Raw genomic sequence first — 15,766 nt, 5'->3', positions numbered from 1 at the left:
AAGGGCATGCCCTAATGCCCATGCTTACATTCATTATTTGTTTGGTTTTCAGTCTCAAAGTTTATGTTGTATTTAAAAAAAAAAAACATTTTCTATAGGAAGATTATTGGTTAGGACACAGCTGATAATAGATGTGCATATTTGACTTGTGAAAGATTTCTTTTTTTACCTGGCTTGTAGAACATTACAAACTCAAGTTGGAAAATATTTGAAAGTTTAAGGTATTATAAATAATAATGAATTATTCTTGGAACAAACTTTTAGCATAAAGACATGACAATAATTGAAATATAGGTGAATGTGGATCACAATCAACTGTGGAAAATTCTGAAGGAGACGGCAATATCAGACCACCTGACCTGCTTCTTGAGAAATTTGTATGCAGGTCAGGAAGCAAGAGTTAGAACCGGACATGGAACAACAGACTGGTTCCAAATAGGAAAAGGAGTACGTCAAGGCTGTATATTGTCACCCTGCTTATTTAACTTATATGCAGAGTACATCATGAGAAACTCTGGGCTGGAGGAAGCACAAACTGGAATCAAGATTGCTGGGAGAAATATCAATAATCTCAGATATGCAGATGACACCACCCTTATGGCAGACAGTGAAGAAGAACTAAAGAGCCTCTTGATGAAAGTGAAAGAGGAGAGTGAAAAAGTTGGCTTAAAACTCAACATTCAGAAAATGAAGATCATGGCATCTGGTCCCATCACTTCATGGGAAATAGATGGGGAAACAGTGGAAACAGTGAGAGACTTTAGTTTTGGGGCTCCAAAATCACTGCAGATGGTGACTGCAGCCATGAAATTAAAAGACGCTTACTCCTTGGAAGAAGAGTTATGACCAACCTAGATAGCAGATTCAAAAGCAGAGACATTACTTTATCAACAAAGGTCCATCTACTCAAGGTTACGGCTTTTTCGGTAGTCATGTATGGATGTGAGAGTTGGACTATAAAGAAAGCTGAGCACTGAAGAATTGATTGCTTTTGAACTGTGGTGTTGGAGAAGACTCTTGAGAGTCTCTTGGACTGCAAGGAGATCCACCCAGTCCATCCTAAAGGCGATCAGTCCTGGGTGTTCATTGGAAGGACTGATGTTGAAGCTGAAACTCCAATACTTTGGCCAGCTTAGGTGAAGAGCTGACTCATTTGAAAAGACTCTGATGCTGGGAAAGATTAAGGACAGGAGGAGAAGGGGACGACAGAGGATGAGATGACTGGATGGCATCACGGACTCAATGGACATGGGTTTGGGTAGACTCTGGGAGTTGGTGATGGACAGGGAGGCCTGGTGTGCTGCGGTTCATGGGGTTGCAAAGAATCGGACACGACTGAGCGACTGAACTGAACTGATGTGTTCTGACTTCAGTTTTATTTTTTATTAGAAAGTTGATACTTTTTAAAACTTGTGTCTTATCCACAGTGTATATGACTTATTTGGCCCCAAGATATATAAAAGGAAGGATAAGTATATAAACTTGTTTCATTTCAAATATCTTAAATCTGCCTTATGTTAGGGCAAATGCCTTTAGTTCATATCCAAACACATAATATGCCTTTTGAATTTGTTTTACTTCCCAAGCTTCAGTCTTGTCATATGTAAAGTGGTGACATTAGTAATTACCTAATAGAGTTGTCATGAAGAGTAAGTAAGAACTAATGTAAATGACAATATAATATCTGCCAAGAGGTGGTTAGTTAACATTAGCTTCCCTTCAGAAGATATGAAGGAAGCTTAAAAATTTTAATTTATATGTTTTTTCTTATTTTTTTCAAGGCAACGTATTTTCAATTGTTTCAAAGTTTTCCTTATTTATAAATCTATGGGAATTTTTGGAGAAGAAAATGGCAACCCACTCCAGTATTCTTGCCTAGAGAATCCTGTGGACAGAGAACCCTGGTGGGCTGCTGTCCATAGGGTCGCACAGAGTTGGACACAACTGAAGCGACTTAGCATGCATGCATGCATTGGAGAAGGAAGTGGCAACCCACTCCAGTATTCTTGCTTGGAGAATTCCAGGGACAGAGGAACCTGGTGGGCCGCCGTCTATGGGGTAGCACAGAGTCAGATACAACTGAAGCGACTTAGCAGCGGCAGCATGGGAATTTCAGAAATATTCTGCTGTATAGTCCCCCCAAAAAACGTCCCATGTATAAATGCTGGCTCTGGTGTAAACAGCTTTTATTATCGGTGTTATTAGTGGCTCTCTCCAGAGAAGGCAGTGGCAACCCACTCCAGTACTCTTGCCTGGAAAATCCCATGGACGGAGGAGCCTGGTAGGCTGCAGTCCATGGGGTCACACAGAGTCGGACACGACTGAAGCGACTTAGCAGCAGCAGCAGCAGTGGCTCTCTCATAATCTACGATTCACATACCTTCCTTAATGCTGCTAAGTCACTTCTGTTGTGTCTGACTCTGTGCGACCCCATAGATGGCAGCCCACCAGGCTCCCCCAGCCCTGAGATTCTCCAGGCAAGAATACTGGAGTGGGTTGCCATTTCCTTCTCCAATGCATGAAAGTGAAAAGTGAAAGTGAAGTCACTCAGTCCTGCTGGACTCTTAGCAACCTAATGGACTGCAGCCCACCAGGTTTTCCAGGCAAGAGTACTGGAGTAGGGTGCCATTGCAGACTGTCTCTGGTAAACAGTAAGGGCAGCAAGCTTCGTTTATATTTAGAGTTAGATGCTACTGCATTTTGTAAGTATTTTTATTATTATGTTATTGAAACAATTTCTCATTAATTGAGTCACTGAAAGTGCAGAACCAACGATTGCCATCCTGTAAAAAATCATGAGCTCAGCAACAAATAAAAACATAGAAACATGGGCTCAGTTATAAATGTGTCAGTCTGTGCTGGATTTATAATCAGTCACTCTGAACTCTTATCCCAAAAGGAAACAGATATTTGCAGAATCTTAAGAGAGTATATGAAAAAGAAAAACTAAACAGAAAACAAAAAAACTTTTTAGGCCATCTAGTCCATCCCCAGAGACAAATTCTCCATCATTTATTTTCATCCGCTTGGATTGTAAATATCTAGCCCAGGCTATATAGGATGGTGCCTTCCACTAGGGTGGTAAATATGGAATGGAGAGAAGTGTATGAATTAGATTTTTTTTTTTTTTGGTAGTAGTACAACCAAAAAGATTTGTTGATACTTTGGACATGGAGGTTTCATAAAGAGAGAAACCAGGAGGATTTCAAGATTTTCGGCCTGAAAGATTTTAGCATTTACGAAAAGAGCAGAGGACATGGGTTATTTAAAATAGTATTTTAGTCACTTCAAGGTCTTCGCTTTAGGTATCTTGTGGCGATGTCTTCTTGACATTTGTGATAGCTCTAAATGAGATATATATTTTCAAATGTTATAAAATATTAACTTAGCAATTATTATCAGCAGTTATTATTATTATCACCACTGCTACATCAGGAAGTAAAAGCTCAACAACCTAGGACTTTCTCAAACTCTTGAAAAACCCGCTAATAAGAAAGACATTTCCCAAACTTCCCCATTCATCCTCTGGCTCTGGGAACCTAGGGCGCTCCGCGTCCAATCAGCTTCCAAAATCCGCGGCGTCTGTGAGTGGGAGGGGCTCAGATAGATTCCTTTTCCTCTGCTTCTCCGGCTTGGCCACGTCTGAAGGCCCGCAGGTCCTTGAAGGTGCATAATTCGCCTGCTTATTCATTGGCAATAACTGAACTTCTTATTCAAATTTATGCTTCACAAGATTCTATAATACATAGCTTTGGGTCACATCACTTATCCGTTTTTTATAGTTCTTTCTTTTCTTCTGGGGGTGTACACACTGCCTCCGAGCGTTGCGGACCTGCCGGTCGCTTCCCTGCGCACGCGCCGGGGAAAGGGAGGGCGGGCCTGCTTCCGGGTGGCGCGTGGGACTGGAGGCCGAGAGCGTCCCTTGCTACCGCCAACATGGAGAGTTTGTACCGAGTCCCGTTCTTAGTGCTCGAATGCCCGAACCTGAAGCTGAAGAAGCCGCCCTGGGTGCACATGCCGTCGGCCATGACGGTGTACGCTCTGGTGGTGGTGTCTTACTTCCTCATCACCGGAGGTAACTCGGCCTGCCTGGGGCCCGAGAGGCGCGGAGAGCCCGCCCGCCCCGGGGGCGCGTCGGTTCCCTAACCTTCAGCCAGGGGAAGCATCGTTCTGCTCTCAATCTTTTCGGAGGGTGGAGGAAAATTCTGGGGGTCACCGCCCAAAGGTTTCTTTACCCTCACGCCCTGTCTTGTATCTTGAGAGGAGTTGTGTTCTCTATCCCGTTGCCTTCACTTTCCTGGCCTCTTAGCCAAACGATCCGAGTTGAATAGCGTATTTTTCAAGCCCAGATTGTTGCTGTTGTTATTGCATGCCATGAGTTACTTAATAAAGGCCCTGGGAAAATCTGTTCTGGCCCATTCTATTTCCACTGCTGTTCAGGAGGGTGTGGGACTTGTACCTTCTTTGTCTGTGGTCCCTGGAACTTTGGTAGACACTTAACAGTCTTCGGATTTGTTAGCTCAAACCTAAGGCTTCGTGTCGCTTTCTCCTCAATCAGCAATACATATGAATGGAATCTTCCGAAACCCACGGTTTTGATAAATATTTGAGGTTGGAGATAAATCTTCAGAAGCTGTCGTATCTGAGAGAGCAGAAGTGGAGAATTTTAAAGAATAAGGGGAATAGCATTACTTTTGAACACTTTTGCATTATCATCTTATCCTGTTCTTTGCAAAAGGGGCGTCGCTTTATATAGTGGTGAGTTGGCAATCCGGCTGCAGTCTTTTCATAGCCACCACCCCTTCAACATTTCCATGATTTACTCAGCACTGTGCTACTGCGCTTGTTGGATTTTGGGAAGTGGAGAGCTTAATTTGGAGATGGTAAAATTAAAGCTGTACAGATTAGGGACAGCAAGAGCAGATGCCTATTTTTAAGGGAATAGTCAGAGACATCATTTTCATAGATGTTTTGTGAGAATAATTGGCACTGAAGAGGGAAGTATTTGAAATGCGGAATTAGTTCTAGCATGAACCTTTAGGTTTACCCTCCTCCCAAATCTAGGATAATGACAATTTATGTTCAAAATAAGTTACATTTAAAATACTTTTTATGTTGCTAAGATACTGACCTAGCATAAATTAGTGTTAACATTTGCTCAGCACATTAATAGGGGCTGGACTGAATAAACAAAATTTAAAATGCATGTTGCTTTTTAAAAAAAATCTTGATCTGTTAGATATCTTTCCTGTAACCCTTACCTCCCTTGGAGCCAGGGCCTTTACTGGAAACCTCCCAGTTTTCATTCTGGCTCCTTTTTCCCTGTCAATTTTTGTAATGGGGAGATTCTTTGCCCTAACTTCTGGAGGAAGTGAGAGGACCCCTTTTAGTGGCCAAGGCCATGAGCTATCTCATACAGGAGAATTACCTGAATACTGAGTGTACCTTTATAAATAAATAATACTTATTGCTGAGAAATAGTCAGCAGATAATGTGCTGAGTCCCCATTAAGTTCTAGGCATTAAGTACTGGAGAGAACAATGACTATAACAGATAAGGGCCCTCCCTTCCTGATGCTTATAATGCCATTGGTTGAGACACATGAAATGGCACGTGAATTTTTCTCCATAATATTTTTTCCATTGCAGATTGCCACAAGTGCCTTGAAGGAAAAGAAAAAGAGGTTTTGAAAAATAATCAGAGTTAGGAACATCATTTACGTTGGAGTCCCTGAGGAAATGACGTGTTAGCCAAAGTCTGAAAGATTGAGGGAAGAGTATCTGGGCAGAGGGAAAAGTCTGAACAAATATGGGATTAAGAGACCAATTAGGTGGGTTTTACAGTTGACTTAGGATGATGGCAGCTAAGATGGAGGAAGATATAATGAAAGATATCGTGGAAGCAGAATCTTGGTGATGATTGGATGTAGGGGGAGAATGGCTTGAAGGAATTTTACTATTTTACTGGTGTCTAGTTTGAGCACTGAGTAGGCGAAAGTGTCATTTTCTGAGAAGACTAAAGAAATAAAGTGGTTTTTTGATGGGGAATGGTGAATCCAGATATGTAATAGTTGGACAGACCAACTATAATTAGTTGAAGATGTCAAGTATGCAGATAGGAAGTGAGAAAAGAGGTTTGTATTGAAGTTAGTCACTAACAGATGTTTTGAGAACTCCTCCTATAAGCCAAATATTGAAGAACAGAGACAGAATTTCTGTCCCTAAGGAGCTTCAGTTCAGTTCAGTCTGTGTCTGACTCTTTGCGACCCATGGACTGCAGTACACCAGGCTTCCCTGTCTATCACCAAGTCCTGGAGCTTACTCAGACTCAAGTCCATTGAGTCCATCCTCTGTCATCCCCTTCTCCTCCTGCCTTCAGTCATCCCCAGCATCAGGGTCTTTTCAAATGAGTCAGTTCTTCACATCAGGTGGCTAAAGTTTTGGAGTTTCAGCTTTAGCATCAGTCCTTCCAATGAATATTCAAGACTGATTTCCTTTTGGTTGGATCTCCTTGCTTACATCTAATTTTAACGGTGCTAACATTTGATAGGTGTTGGCATGTTGAGGATCATTAGCATAGAAAAGCCATGTGAAGGGATTAGTTCAGTTGGGAAGAGAATGTAGAAAGAGAAGAAAATAGTGGATCAAGCCCTAGGGAACTCTGAGTATTTAGTGGTTTTATAGAAGAGGAGGCTCAGCTGGAGAGAGAGCAAGAAAAACATGGACAGGAGTGTCACAAAAGCCATAAGAAGCCATCCCTCTCACCCCCCAAGAAAATGGATTTAGTAAACTGGATGGAGTGCTGCTAGGAAAGCTCCTGAGATGAGAACTGAAAGTGTCCTTTGACCAGAGCAAGGTCATTGGCCACCTTAGCAAGAGTAACATCAGTGGTGGCAGAAGTCAGATTGGAGTGAGTTAAAGAATGAAGGGTAAATGAGAAAGTGGAGGCAGCAAGTTTACCAATTTCTTTTTTTCTTTTCCAGAAAGAAGCCTGGCTCCCTTTCCAAAAGGAAGCATAGAAATAGAATGTTAACCAGGAGGATCTGGTGTCAAGGAAAGGTTGATGTAGGGAGCGGGAGGTTGATAGATAATATAGGAAAGAGAGGAGTTAGCCAAAGGAACAGTCTTTGAAATGGTAAGGGTGTGGAGTCCTGATGATTGCAAAGGGGATCCCATGGTGATAGGAGGAGGGACTCTTTCTCTGGTGTATCTGGAGGGAAGGAGGTGAAGATGGAAGCTGGCTCCAGTTTGTGGATTTGATGGTAAGGTAGCATTAGAGAATTCCTAAATGGTGGTTTTGTTATCAGAGGTGAGGGAGACAGTCTTGTTAGGCTTAAAAAAAAAGCTAAAAATGAGGATGGTGGAAAACAGTGGAGAAGATAAAAGAGGAGACGTTGACAGTGGGAGATTTGGAAAACAGTGTCGACGGGCAGTAACATAAGTGGTCATTAAGACATAGTGAAAGGTATTAACATTAATGGTCTTGTGCCTCCAGTATTGCCAGTCTGCTTAACGATGTGATTTTAAAATGTCTCATTTTACTTTTAAGCAAGAAAAATTCTCTAGTTACCTCTTAATTATAGAAACATATCCAAGCATATGTGTAACATTTTTCTTGAATTAGAAATAGCCTTTAATGTTAAATCTCCTTTATTGTGCAGTCATTCTTGAGTTTGGAAACAGTTACTGAATGAATTCTGTCATAAAATACCTCTTTTTGCAGATAATTCTGATTTACAAGTCATTCTAAAAACACTGAGTTGAATTTCTGAATGGTTTATCTGAAGTGTAGGAGATAAGCTGGGCCTCATTTCCCTGTAATAATACAGTAGAGCAGTTCTGTTTAAATATAAATTGATCTTTAAAGACAGATACTTCCTTTAACTTCAGTATCTTTCTGTGAATGGGCTCCCAATCTTCTCCAGCACTCAGGCTCTAAGATTTCTCTGCTCAGTCGCTCAGTGGTGTCCAACTCTTTGTGACCCCCATCGACTGTAGCCCGCCAAGCTCCTCTGTCCATGGGATTCTCCAGGCAAGAATACTGGAGTGGGTTGCCATTTCCTTTTCCAGGGGATCTTCCTCACCCAGGGATTGAACCTGCGTCTCCTGCTTTGGCAGGCAGATTCTTTACCACTGGCACCACCTGGCAAGCCCCAGAAGGAAATATTATTTAAATACAAATGAACCTCTGGAGACAGACGGGCTTCCTGTTGACTCAGACGGTAAAGATTCCTCTTGAAATGCAGGAGACCCAGTTTGACCCTGGGTCAGGACGATCTCCTGGAGAAGGAAATGGCTAACCACTCCAGTATTCTTACCTGGAGAATTCCATGGACAGAGGACCCTGGCAAGCTACAGTCCATAGGGTCACAAAGAATCGGATGCAACTGAGCAACTAGCACTTTCACTTTAGAGACAGATAAAAACTAAATCAGATAGAAATCCAGTCTAATCTATGTTGTTACCTTTCATTTAGGAATCATTTATGATGTTATTGTTGAACCTCCCAGTGTCGGCTCGGTGACTGATGAACACGGGCATCAGAGACCAGTTGCTTTCTTGGCCTACAGGTAAAAGATAACCATTTTGAATGATTCGATGGTGGGAAAGAAGATTGCTGGGGCATGCCTGCGTATTTAAAATTATGGCACAACCTGTTGGGTCGATTTGTATTTTGACAATAGGGGTTTTAAAATGCTAAATTTAGAGACTGTAGGAAGTGGACAAGAACAAGAATAAAAGTATATTATCCATTTATTAGGAAATATTTCACAATGATGGACATAATCACTGATTTAAAGGAGGATATCAGTTTAAAATATATTTATTTATAGGCTGTTCTGGGGTCAGTTTAAAATACATTTATTTATAGTCTCTTCTGGGGTCAGTTCTGGGGTACGTATTTATTTGTAAATAAAGCTTTATTGGAGTTAGGTACAGCCAGTTACTTCTGTACTATCCATGGCTGCTTTCAAGCTACTGTGGTAAGTGTGACACACATTACATGGCTGACAAGCCTAAGATACATAGTGTTTGGCCATTTAAGGAAAAATGTGTGGGGCTTTGCTGGTGGTCCTGTGGTTAAGAATCTGCCTTTCACTGCAGTTCGATCCCTGGTCAGGGAAGATCTCACATGCTGCGGAGCAGCTAAACGTATGCACCTCAACTGCCTAGCCTGCACTCCCGAGCCCTTGCCTCTGGTGGAGCTCCTGCACCTAGGGCCCAGGCTCCGCAGCAAGAGAGTAGCCCCCAGTCATGCCAGCTAGGGCAGAAAAGCCCTCAAACAGCGGTGAAGACCCAGCACAACCAAAAAAGAAAAAACTGGACCACTGGATTATAGTGTTAAATAAGAAGAATAGTATTTGAGACTTGGGAGGTCCTGCTGTTTATTTTTCCTGAGCAGTGTTTGTTGTGAAGTAAAGTGAAAGTTGCTCAGTCGTGTCCGACTCTTTGTGACTGTATGGTCCATGGAATTCTCCAGGCCAGAAAACTGGAGTGGGTAGCCTGTGCCTTCTACAGTGGGACTTCCCAACCCAGGAATCGAACTGGAGTCTCCTGCATTGCAGGCAGATTCTTTACCAGCTGAGCTACTAGGGAAGACCCTATACTGTTGAATAAGAAAAAAAAATTTGAGACTTGAGAGTTCCTGTTGTTTATTTCCCTTGAACAGTGTTTGTTGTATTGCCTTATAAAATCTACTTAGTAACTGTCTACCTAAAGATAGCTCTTTATTTGTATTTGTGTGTGTGTTTGTGCTGACTCTCAGTGGTGTCCAACTCTTTGCAACCCCATGGACTGTAGCCCGCCAGGCTCCTCTGTCCAGGGGATTCTCCAGGCAAGAATACTGGAGCAGGTTGCCATTTCCTCCTCCAGGGGATCTTCCCCACCCAGGGATTGAACTGGCATCTCCCGCATTGGCAGGCAGATTCTTAACCATTGAGCCACTAGGGAAGCCCCATATTTATATGTACAGTTACATGAATGGTATTCCATGCAGAGAATATTCCTGGAAAGATTACTGTGATTCTCTGCGGGGAAGGGGAATCCAGGTGGCTGGAGATCCTGCTGGTAGGGAGACTTCTCACAGGGTTGACATTTGACTTTGAATTTTGAAACTGCTGCATGTGTTGTTTTCAGTTAAAGCAGTTAGTTTAGCAAACATATGTATATATACACATACATACACACATGCATGCATATACTTTCTTTACATGTGTCTTTGTATAAATCATATCTTTAACAGAGAAATTTGCCTTTTGGGGTCCATGAACTCTTGAGAATTTGAAAGCTCTTCATCCCTAGAAAGAGGTGTCCCAGGTGGTGCAGTTGTAAAGACTCTGCCTGCCAGTGCAGGAGATGCAGGAGACTCAGGTTCGATCCCTGGGTCAGGAAGATCCCCTGGTCAGGACATGGCAATGCACTCCAGTACTCTTGCCTGGAAAGTTCTGTGGACAGAGGCGCTTGGCAGGCTACAGTCCATGGGGTCGCAGAGAGTTGGACACAGTTGAGCACACACACACACTAGAAAAATCATACACCCGTATATACAAGAACTTAAAAGTTTATAGGTTACTGGAAATCTTTGTGGAGTTCATGAAGCCTTAATTAAGAAAACTTGCTTTTACAACTTTCCCTTTGAAATAAGAGGTTTGTTAATTACTATAAAACTCAGGAAACGTTTCTAACCAGTTCACAATTTGAAATTGATAGTAGACATTTAAATAATATAACTTTTAAAAGCAAAACTAAAATTCTGGGTAAAAGGTTCATGTACCTATAGTAGTTGACTTTTTAAGCTAATAATTAAAATGTGCATATTGATTTTACATACAGTTGTGTTAGTTGAGTTTTAAAGTTTTTTTTTTTTGAGCATAAGCTCCATGAAGATGAAAGATTTTTCTCTTGTTTTGTTCATTGTTATATTTCCAGAACCTAGAACAGTACTTGATGCATAATAGGCTCTCAATAAATATTTATTGGAATGAATAGCCAGAAATATGGTAAAACACTTATAAGAATAAAAAATAAATACAAAAATGTTTTAGAGGAAATAGGAATTTCAATCTGAGGAAAAAACTTTATTTTTCTGGAAATTTTCATTGACTATTTTGCTGTTTTCTTTCTTTTTCAGAGTAAATGGACAGTATATTATGGAAGGACTTGCATCCAGCTTCCTGTTTACAATGGGAGGTTTAGGTTTCATAATCCTGGACCGATCCAATGCACCAAACATTCCCAAACTCAATAGGTTTCTTCTGTTATTCATTGGATTCGTGTGTGTCCTATTGAGTTTTTTCATGGCTAGAGTATTCATGAGAATGAAGCTACCGTAAGTTATTCAGTGCTTTGTATAATCAGTATCTTAACTTGCAAACTAATAAAATAATTATCTGGATCACGTGAAATCATAGGAAATTTAATTTAACCCTCATTTAAATAGATGAACATTTTGAGAACCAAAGAAATGTGTGACTTGCTTAAGGTTAGTTAGTAGCAAAATGGAAACAAATAGATCTTCCTGTTGTTTCCATGTATGTTCATGAGAAAAGACGGTTATTTCGCTGTAGCATCTGTGACCACTGATGGAGACTTTTCTCTAAAAGTGCTTTTTGGTTAATCTGTAGCCTATTGAGGAATTCCCATAGTAGTACTAATAATAATAGAGAGTATTTTCAAGCCATTAATTGCTGCTGCTTTCTGAATATTGATAGGAAAATCGATTAACCCTTTGACAGAAAAGAGACTTTCATATATATATTACATTATTTAGATTCATGCAGAAAGCTTACGTTATCTTTGGAACAGAATAAATTGGTTTGGGAATTCCTTGGTGGCCCAGTGGTTAGGACTTGGTGCTTTCACTGCCAGGGCCTGTGTTTGACCCCTGCTTGGGAAACTAAGATACTGCAAGCTGTGTGGCGTGGCGCTGCCCCCCGCAGAAAAGAAAGAAAACGGCATTTGAAGGATAGGATAACAGAGCTGAGCTATCTCCTGCTTAGAAAAAAATTTGAAAATTGTTTAATTCTCTGGATTGTTTTCATCTTAACTTTTGTAATTATTTATGTAAACATTTGTCTTCTGCATTCGATAGGCCAGTTTCCAAGATAGTTGACTAAGATCTAACAATAGGAAATGAGAAATAGGAGTATACTCTCTGGGTTTCAGGTATAGATAGATGTAGTCAAAACAGAACAATAGTCTAAACAAAAAATTGCTGATTTCTATAACTTACCAAGCAGCCAAATCTGAGGTTTAAATTCTGAAGAGGAAGGACTTTATGGTCCTCTCTCTGATGTGGTTCCTTATCCACAGCTCCTAATGCCTGGCACCTTGAGTGTAGTGTGGGGAGAAACAATGGACAGTTTTAGAAGATGCAAACAGTATTGCATTTTTGGCATATTTGCAGGCCCCAGAGAGATGATGAGCCAGGTCTGTGGGCCTGCATATTCCTCATGATGGATATGGTTACTACCACCAGCAAGGAAGGGATGTGTCATCTTGGGCATAGATTCTCTTTGATGTCCCAACATATAGAAGCAGTTAGATATGTGATAAATGAGACAGCAACAACAGCACAGTAAGAAAACACCAGTAACCAGGAGTTTTTTCACATCAGATAAGTTGCTAGCATCTGAGATAAAAGGTGGCTATGCTGTAAGATACCTTCCAGGGTGGCACTCACTTTCACCAAGAATCTGATATCATTAACAAGAGGTACCTTGAGAAAACAATAGCAGTGAAAGGGTACAACCTGCTTTATATTTTCTGATCTATGCTTTTTAAAAGACCTGATGTCCTTCCTTACTGACATAGTTTTAAACATTAAAAGATGGCTTTATTTGATGCAGAAGCAGAGGTCACACACTAATTACAAGGAAGAATAACACAGCGTGTAACTCTATCCAGAGATAAATGTCCTGTGTTTGCACATCAGCACATGCAGATGACCGACAGCTGTCCCTAGAGAGTCCTCGGTTCTTTTGTTTCATAGTGTAAGCCAGCTGTTGAGCAGCTTCCCTTGGTGCCAACCCTGGTGGTGGACACTTTTCTTAGAATCTTCTTGAACCTTTTATTTCCTGTGAAGCTTAGGTCTTTTTTTTTGTTATTGTTGTTAAGAATTATCTGGCAGAGATTTTATTTTATTATAGGTTTAATCTTTTTTTTTATATAATGGAGTACTGTTGGTTTACAGTGCTGTGTTAATTTCAGGAGTACAACAGAGTGATTCAGTTAGATACCTACACCTATCGGTTCTCTTTCAGATTAAGTACTTGTGAAGCTTAGGTCTTAAAGTATGCTTTTTGTGAAGTATCAGGCATTACCTTAGCAAATTTACGTGGAGGTCTTCAAAATCAATATATACGTTAAGAACCTTTTCCTTTTTTATTCAACCCTGGGTTGTCTCAGGGTTGTGAGATTAAAGTTGTGTATCTCTGTGCTCAGAGTGTGAATCGGCCAGGCTGGTAGAGCAGTAGGAAAGGGATAAATGAGTTCTAAGGAGATCACTTAGGCTGCACGTAGACCCAAGACCTGTAGGGAGTCGGGTAGGTCTAGGAGCCGGGAGGAGCGTCTGCGCTGTGTCAGGCACGATGTGAGGTGTCAGCCCCATGATGCGGCTTTGTGCCGCCACCTTAGAGAGGAAGAAACTCGAGACTGAACTAATAATAGCTAATGTTTGTCAAGTGCTTACTGCTGTGAATAGCAGTTACTGTATTGGTAGATTCTCTTATATAATCCTTTAAATCTTTGCTGTAACTCCCTTTTACAGATGAGGAAGCTAAGGTTTGCCCAAGCTTAGCTACTCATGTTAGAAACAGGGTCAAAAGCAGAGAAGTTCTCAAGGCATCAAAGAGGACAGGATGTTTTCAACCCTTTCTTAATGTGGATAGTTTTACACAGCCTTTCTGTTTTCCTCTTGATCCTAATAGGTTGCAAGGATTTATTGCAAAAGGAAAAGTTTGAAACTTTATAAAGCAGACTGTTAATACTTGAATTTAAAGGGGATTTCAGGACCTACCTTGTGCATTTAGTAAAAGGATCTCCTATTTGAACATTGTGAAGTTTGACTTGCTCAACAGCTACAGCTGACGCCCCTCCCCACCGTCAGGACATTTCCTAAAGAGACAGGTGCAGGGTGTGAGGGCTCACTTCCCAGGCATGGACAGCTCCTGGTCCCTCCATCTTACACTTTGGTAATATTAGGCTTTTTAGGATGTTGAAATGAGCTGCTTTCTATAAAAAGCTTTGTGACTCTTGTTGGAATTGTGAGAGTCCAAAGGAAATTGATTCTAACTCTTAGCTTTAACTTTGACATAACATTTTCTTTTCTTTATTTTCTCATCTGGTGTCATTTAGCATATTGGTTTGTAAATTTATCCTTTGAGGGGGAAGGATAATGGAACCAAGGCCCAGTAATGTATTTATTTATTGAGGGGGCAAGATATGAAATAAGAACCATAATGAGGAATCACACATTTATATTTTCAGATTGTCCTTTGATTCATCATAAAATTTGTTTGGGACACTTTGAAATGTTGCTTCCTTTTCACTCTTTGTGTTTATAAATTTTATGTTTTACAGGGGCTATCTGATGGGTTAGAGTGCCTTTTGAGAAGAAATCAGCAGGTACTGAATTTGCTCCTGTTAATGAAATTTTAAAGGCTGTAACCAGTCCTCAGATACGAAATGCAGAGAAGGATGAAAAGCAGCAGAAAAGAAACATCTAGTGAAAACATAGGAAGCATATTAAAGCATGGACTAGAATGTCTTGGTGTCAGAGACAAGCTTATCAGTATTTTTTCCTGCTGGCCTTCACTGACGTACCAATGATATTAAGTGACGTTTTCTTTTTTTTTTTTTCATTTCTTAGAATGTACTTCATTTCTATAGCTATAATATTGAATAAAGTGATTATTTTTTACAAACCCCTTAGCATTTTTTGGAGGTGACTTTTCTGACCTTCAGAAATTACTGTAAAATCAGGACACGTGATCCCATAAGCTGAGAACTCTGGACAGCTGATCAGCTTTACCAGTGGTGCTTTGCCTTTAAACAGAGTGTGTGACAGTACATCGTGTCAGATATGTGTGGAAGACTGTTTCAGGAACAATAAGATGTATGAAAGGAGCAGAAATAAATAATTTTTCTAATTAACTTTTTGTTTTTTTTTTTCCATTGGCTGATAGTATTAATCTTCAGTCTGTAATTAATCCACTCCCATCCTATAACTGTCAAGCTACTGTTGGTATCTTGAAGTCTCCAGGTCTAGGTGGCAGGATGCCTTAGAGGTGGGAGCTCCATATCCCTATAAATATTCAGGCATGGGCTACGCAGTCATGTCTGTTTTAAATGTGATTGTTTTAGATGAAGTTCCCTTCAGGCATTCACTTCCAGTAATTAATACAATTTTGAGCACATAACATCTGTAGACTAGTCTGGTCTTCTCCTAATGTCTTCTGGCTAGGGCTTTTGGTTCCCTGCAGCGGGCTGGGCCTGCATGCTCAGTTGCTTAGTTGTGTCTGACTCTGTGACTCCATGGGCTGTAGCCTACCAGGCTTCTCTGTCCTTGGGATTTTCCAGGCAAGAATGCTGGAGTGGGGTGCCATTTCCTCCTCCAGCGATCATCCCAGCCCAGGGATCCAGCCTGCATCCCTTGTGTTCCCTGCGTTGGCAGCGGGTTCTTTCCCACTGCACCACCTGGGAAGTCCATGGGGAACAGACTTGTGGTTGTCATGGAGGTCGGGAGGAGGACACTTCTCTGGGGTCTC

General features: G+C 41.0%; 1 protein-coding gene across 2 annotated transcripts; it reads left to right on the top strand.

Annotated features, from left to right (window-relative positions):
- The first annotated feature begins 3,896 nt into the window (after positions 1-3,896).
- OSTC (oligosaccharyltransferase complex non-catalytic subunit) lies at positions 3,897-15,114 on the top strand. 2 transcript variants are annotated; one of them, XM_068975226.1, is made up of 4 exons: positions 3,897-4,075; positions 8,476-8,569; positions 11,131-11,328; positions 14,580-15,114. In XM_068975226.1, exons 1-4 carry the CDS (start codon positions 3,937-3,939, stop codon positions 14,596-14,598), a joined length of 450 nt encoding a protein of 149 aa, XP_068831327.1. In that variant the 5' UTR covers positions 3,897-3,936; the 3' UTR covers positions 14,599-15,114. The 2 variants fall into 2 exon arrangements, with proteins under 2 accessions (XP_068831327.1, XP_068831328.1); XM_068975227.1 differs by lacking the exon at positions 11,131-11,328.
- The last annotated feature ends 652 nt before the right edge of the window (positions 15,115-15,766 follow it).

Source organism: Capricornis sumatraensis, chromosome 7 (assembly GCF_032405125.1).
Source record: "Capricornis sumatraensis isolate serow.1 chromosome 7, serow.2, whole genome shotgun sequence".
Lineage (NCBI taxonomy): Eukaryota > Metazoa > Chordata > Mammalia > Artiodactyla > Bovidae > Capricornis > Capricornis sumatraensis.
This window is presented reverse-complemented; position numbering and strand designations above follow the sequence as displayed.